The sequence below is a fragment of the Lactuca virosa genome, chromosome 4 (genome assembly GCF_052849685.1).
Source record: "Lactuca virosa cultivar CGN04683 chromosome 4, Lactuca_virosa_CGN04683_v6, whole genome shotgun sequence".
NCBI lineage: Eukaryota > Viridiplantae > Streptophyta > Magnoliopsida > Asterales > Asteraceae > Lactuca > Lactuca virosa.
The window spans coordinates 120,953,715-120,960,379 of record NC_136429.1 but is presented as its reverse complement, the minus strand read 5'-3'; the positions used below and the strand labels follow the sequence as shown (position 1 = coordinate 120,960,379).

At 34.7% G+C, this 6,665-nt stretch overlaps 1 protein-coding gene across 1 annotated transcript; it reads right to left on the bottom strand.

Annotated features, from left to right (window-relative positions):
* Positions 1–556: 556 nt before the first annotated feature.
* LOC145107285 (5'-adenylylsulfate reductase 3, chloroplastic-like) lies at positions 557–3,444 on the bottom strand. Its single transcript, XM_079044133.1, has 5 exons — positions 3,261–3,444; positions 3,003–3,170; positions 2,393–2,522; positions 1,459–2,245; positions 557–969 (listed from the first exon to the last, which is right to left on the bottom strand). The coding sequence occupies exons 1-5, from the start codon at positions 3,331–3,333 to the stop codon at positions 739–741; spliced, it is 1,389 nt and encodes a 462-aa protein (XP_078900259.1). The 5' UTR covers positions 3,334–3,444; the 3' UTR covers positions 557–738.
* Positions 3,445–6,665: the final 3,221 nt, after the last annotated feature.

Sequence of the window (6,665 nt, the reverse complement as noted above, 5' to 3'; positions counted from 1 at the left end):
TAATTTTTAATTAAGCTTTTAATTTATTATTTTTATCTATTTGTTATTTCTAGTAATGAAAAATGTTTAAAGAAAATTGTTATAATTTATTTATGAAATAGTATGGCAAACCATTTCTCCTAAATGGCAAAAACTTGTGTGGTGTGGCATATGCGGGAGGAAAAAGAATGTGTCAAAAATGACACTATTCTCTCTAGTTTAATATCTTATAGTATCATTTGAACTATCCTCTCAAATGAATTAAGTGATGGACTTAATGTACCACGTATATATTTTTTTATCTCAATAACATTTTAGAATGTCATTTCTAAAAATGTCCAACAAAGGGTGTTACACCATACCTGTTTTGGTCGATGAGTCAATGATGCAACCACAACACAACACAAGGAGCTAACATCCTAACACATTGTTGTCGTTGAACATTCACTCGTTCATACATCAAATCATATATGTAATTATTGTACTAAATGAGACTCGGACAACGATTGCATACTTTTTTTTGGGCAACATTGAACAAGTCATGTAATTAAGCATTTCAAAAAACAAATCGAGCACCAATCAAAAACTTATATTCCATTCCAATATTCTCAAAAACTAGCAAATTCAAAATCTCCGACAGCCACCGCCGCCAACCAAAACCAACACCACCACCATATGCCAAATAGCGGGACTTAGCCCACCATGTCCACATAAATATACAAAAGGGCCCTCTACATATTTGAACCTTTTTTTCTTTTATTATCTCAAGGCATTAACAAAGCTAGTCAAAGAGTCAACATCTCTCTTTTCAGATGGATACTTGATCGGCCTAGACGAGTGTTTTGGGAAGAAAAGAATTGTTGGAAAGCTCCCGAGTTGCAATTCTTGTTGAGCAAACACTTTTTCATCGCCGTCTGCTCTAAATTTTCCAACCTTCACACCGCTTCCTGCCAACTGCTCACCCAATTCAACATACGATGCTTCCATTGCCTATGATCACAAAAACAACAAGAACTAAGTCAGGCTAAATGAAAGAAATAGCAATGTACTTTCAAAAAACGTTTTATTATAGCATCCTACTCTCATTTTTTTATTGTAGTATTCTACTTTCAAGTTATTTCTTATTGTACTTTGAAAGTATATAATGTAATTCACAATGTTGTAATAGAAAAATGGAAAGTATGTTAATAAGTTTTGCATTTAGCCTATGATATTTTATCATATTGGGCTAAATGCAAGAAATAATAATGTATTTTATAAAAAAATTGTTACAACATTGTACTTTCTATTTTTATCTTGCATTATACTTTCAACTTATTTGTTATTAGTGCATTGTACTTTGAAAAATCTACCACGAAACTTATAAGGGGCAAATCTTTCAAAACACAATGCACTAATAAGAAATAATTTGAAAGTACAAACGTTGTACTTTTTTAAACATGTAATTATTAACTAAATATTTTAAAACTTAGTTAGTACCTGACAGAATTGGCACCAAGGTGCATAAAGAACAACAATCCAAGCATCTTTCCTATCTTCCATTTTAAGCAAGTTTTCCATTCCATGTCGACTTAAATTCACAATATCATTACCATTAAAGATATCGGAAGCACCATCATTCGAATTAACATTCCCACTCACTATCTCTTCCTTAATATTTCCTTTATGCAATCCACATTCCTTAGCTTTCGCATCCTCCCACCACCACCTTCCTTCCCTCTCATGCTGACCTGGCAACACCGCCCGAGTGCACGGCTCACACCCAATCGAAACATACCCTTGACCATGCAACGAGTTAACCGGGACATCCATGGTCCGTAAAAAGCTCCACACATCATTCCCACCCACATTAGCCACAGGGTTCCACTTGACCAAACTGCCCGAACCCCCATCCATTCCTTCAAAAACCGGGTCCACTTGAACCACGGGAACCTCTGACCGGGTTCCGGGCGATTGGTCTTTCCGTTGACCGGTGATCCATGCTCGGAGCCCTTTTAGTGCTCGCCTCAATGGTCTCACTTTTCTTACACGACAACATTCTTGATGCCCATCTTCGTAAAATGAGAATAGACCTTTCGTTCTTACCAAGGCTTGGACTTCTACTGAATCCGGGAACATGTATTCGATTCGGATATTGTAATGTTTCTCTACAGTGTCAAAGAATTTGTAGGTTTCAGGGTTTAATCGGCCGGTGTCCAGGCTGAATACGCGATATGGGCGCCCGGTTAGGTGGGCGTACTCGATCAATGCAACGTCTTCAGCGCCGCTGAAAACAAAAAGTATGTCGCATTCGTTTAGAGACAAGAAAAAAACCACAGGCCTCCAGAGAGAAAGATTTGCTATATGATAAATTGTTACAATCACATTTTACTAATTTGTTGGGCTAAAGAAAACATTGTGTATGATTGATTACCTGAAAGCAATAGCAATGTCATTGCCATATTTCTCCAGGGCTTTATCCATGATTTCAAGTGGGGAAGCATTTTCAAGATCTTTAGCCAGTTTTTCAAAGTCCTCAACTTCTACCGCTTTCTCGACTACATCTGTAAATTTAAAACAAAAGGGTATTCTTGTCAATTCACAAACCCTCAAATTAATGTGTATAAAATTTTGAAGTCTTTTATGAAGCAGGAATATCAATGGTGAATCTAACCACTCCACTTGATACTCCAAAAGGCAAGTCACTGACTTTTTTGATGTCTAATGCACTCATTTGCAACTTCAGATTTGATTACAATTTTATGAACAAAATGTTGTTACAATTTTTATAATTTTTTCATAAAGATTGTGCGAATAGATTATACTTAACATGTACCACTGAAACATTATTCTGGCATTCTATCTACAATTTATGTGTAAAAGCACCAAAAATTGACCTTAAATCGAAGTTGGAAAATGGGATAATATGTTTATTCTCTATGAAGATCATGAGTTGTTGATACAATTTATTTTATCTGAATATGAATCTACAAAAGTGCGAAAACACCAACGAATCATCAATAAATAATTAATTAATTAATTACCAGGAGCAAAAGTGGTGGTAGCTGAAGGAACAATCGGGTGATTCCGCCGCGGTTCGGCATTCAACGCCTTCACGGCGGCAGACCGCTTCCGAGATAAATTGAAAGCCGCCGGTGATACCAAATGAGACACATCCGATGGTTGAAATTTAGTAGAACTCACATGAATCCCTACATAAACACAATCAATTAATCAAATTCCCAATTCAAAAATCAACAAACCCGGAGTAAATCAATGCGTCAAAAATCATCGATTTTTACCTTGTTCTGTTCGTGACGAAGAAGAAGAGGAAGAAAATGCAATGGAAGTAGAAGAAGTAAAAGCTAACGCCATTGTTAAAACCTTCGAATTGTATTACAGATTCTATACAAAGAATTGAAATTGATTTATATGGTTTTTGCTTTGTGTGAATCTGATGATGAAGAGAAGGGAGATGGAGAGAGATATATAAAACAAGGGAGAAGAAAGCGGATGATAAATGGTGAGCGGCCTTTTAGGTTCATTGAACCTGGACGTGTTGTTGAATGAGAGAAGAAAATGCAAACTGAAAGTGACACGTGGCAATATTTAAGAGGTTGAGGGCGTCAATTTTTTACACTTAGCTAATTGCTTCCGTCAGAGTGTCACTTGGCTGCCCGAAAGGACCGAAAACAATTGGACACAATTATTTTCTTTTTACGTGGTACCGGATTTTTATAAATAATTTGTATTTTTTTATTCGATTTATTTAATGATATGCGGTTGGGAGTCCACTAAAATAGAAAAAATTTGATATGGCTCTCTTATTCGATATCAAATTCTACTTTTATATATTATTTTTTGTATCGTATTGCTCTAAACCAACTTTATTTTTTTCTTGAGTTGTTGGTTTCGATGACGAAAGGTTATATTATCTTAGTTATCAAGATGACAAACGGTAATAAACTACTATGTTAAGTCTTTTTGTATGGTAAATTTAATTTTTTTAAAGACTATATCTATAGATCTAGGGGATACAACATTGTTATGTATGATCTGTTGTACTTTATTAAGAAGCTCTACCGCATACGACGATAGGAAACCAAACGTATCAAATGCAAATTGTATGAACATGTGTTGATTTTCCATGCACAAATTCTCATGTCTGGTGACCTTGCATGTAGCAATTTTTAAAGCAGCATGTTCCGCCGTGAAACCTCCAGCCCTCAAGCCCACGAGAAAGGATACCCTTGTAAGGCCAACACATGTGTGTTTCCCTCCAACTCATCCAAAAATTAAAATGACAATCGGTCTAAGGGTTGACCTTTTTTCTGTCGGGCAAGTCAAAAAATTCGCACATGCATCTTTCTTGGCGGAAACCCCAGCACGCTTAAATATGTTAAACAAAACATCATTAACCATATTGTGTCTGTATCTGAACCCCGGGAATTCATTACAATGAACTGCATGCTTTCCAAAAGAGTCCAAACATGTCTTGCGTCACACTGGACATATCTTGTCAGCTGGGAATATTGGAATAATGAGTCGATATTTGAGGATAATATGATACTCCACATGAGACATATGTTGGCCAAACTCATCTATATGGATAGCTAGAAGAAACTCTTGAGCATGTGGTGCACGTAAACACTGGAAAACTGTTTTCTGCCGAGCCGTCATGTTGAGATGCACTTCCATATCTTAGACAATTTTATTAAAAATGGCACTCGTCAGTGTATTATGGGATTTAGGGGGGGTGGTGTCCTTAATAGTAAAACTGCTACGGTCAATGTCCGAAAGCTTGTTACGAAGAGAAGCCAAGACACAAGCATAATCAAAATCTATACCATACATGTCGCTATCTCGTAAGATGTGGTCTTGCAATTACCAAGATTGGGTCACTGATGTAACAAAAACATATGAGATAACCTCTACTGCCGAGTATAAACCCAAACCACCAATTCGCCATTGTATGTCGCCAAAGAAAATACCACCACAAACCATATAAAAAACTTATTTTGTATATAATAATCATATATTTTTGAAATTTATCAAATAACCATGTAAATTAAATTAATTTTTTTTGTTGATAGTATGATATATAAAGTTATTACAAAAAAAAAAAAAAAAAAAAAAATATCGCTTTTTGGAATTCACGTTCTTCTTCTCGTTCACGGTCCCTGATTGTGCGAATCTCATTGATAGTAGCTTGAATCTTCAAAATCTGTTCCACATGTTGATCTAAACGGAAATCCTGAGATCGATTGTCAACTGTTGGCTGAACCATCCTCCTCATACGGTAGAGTGTGGCAGGTCAAGGGCACGGACCAATGATGAAGAATTGAAATAGAATAAACAAACAATGGATGATTGATAGAGAAAACTGGAATTGATATGGAGGATTTAACAAAATAGAGAATACAATCTTCTGATAGAATGATTGCCCAGGGATGAATCCCTCTCTCAAAGGCCTAGCCAATGACCCAATCTCACTCTAGAGACTAATAAGAATCTATGATATTTCTGCCTGACTAACAATGCAATCCTACCCTTTATTTATTAGCAAACCTCTACCAAACTCTCTTAGGAATTACCCTTTTACCCCTTTAAGTATTTAACTATCTAATTCCTATCAAAATCTAACGGATAGAATTGACTGTTATTATTATTTTTATAATATTTTAATTAATTATGGGTTAAGAGATCAATGGTCATACATGAAAAAATATTTATGGATTGTTTAGTGTAAAGCTACATTACTACTCCAATTGAACCTACGCCTCTAATAACAATCTTGGAAAGCCAAGAAAAAATCTTGCACCAACATGGATATAACGATTCCTTCTATCAGAGAAAAATATGTATTTTCTATTAATTGTGAATTTAGATTACAATACAAAAGAAAATAATATAACTATCTATGTGTATAAAAGATAAGATAAATAGACAATATAAAATGAGAAGATATTAATCACAAACTTATATGAATATTAAGAGCTTCTCCAACCGCAAACACCAAGATAGTGATTATTTAACACTATTTTTGTGATGACATTCCAACCAACCTTTAAAATTGTGGTTTTTATAAACTTTCATATTTAGCGTCTATATTTGATGTTAAAAGGGAGTCAGCATAAAATGATGTGATTTTTAAAGGTTGATTATAGTAAAAATTACCTTTAAATGATGTTTTAGAGGTCATTGGAGTTATCCTAAGACCAAACTAAAATCTGATAACAAGATGAAATGTTACTTTATACCAACACCTTCATTATTCCTCTTTATTATTATAGAATCTGTCTTTTAATGTTATGTTAATGGGTTGTTTTGAACTTCATCTATACTAAAAACAAACATGGAAATTTTGCCTTCTATTTTTGAAGATCATGTTCACCGCCACTGTCTATGTCTCCCTTTTCTAATCTATTATTCTCGGTTTCTCCAGTACTTTTTTTTCCCTTCAAAAATCAAACATAAACAAAACAAAACAAAAGGGGATTGGGTTTTAATTTCCTATGATTTAAAACCTTCGATTAACTGATATACTTGTGGAACTGAGTTTATTTTTGGTTAAGTATAGAGAAATAACCAAAGGATTTTGTTGAGTTTGATTTTTGGTTTGGTTAGGTATGGAGAAAATGTGGATTTTCATAGGGCTACAGGGGTTTCACATACATAAGATAAGTGATTGAAGAAGAGGGAGATAA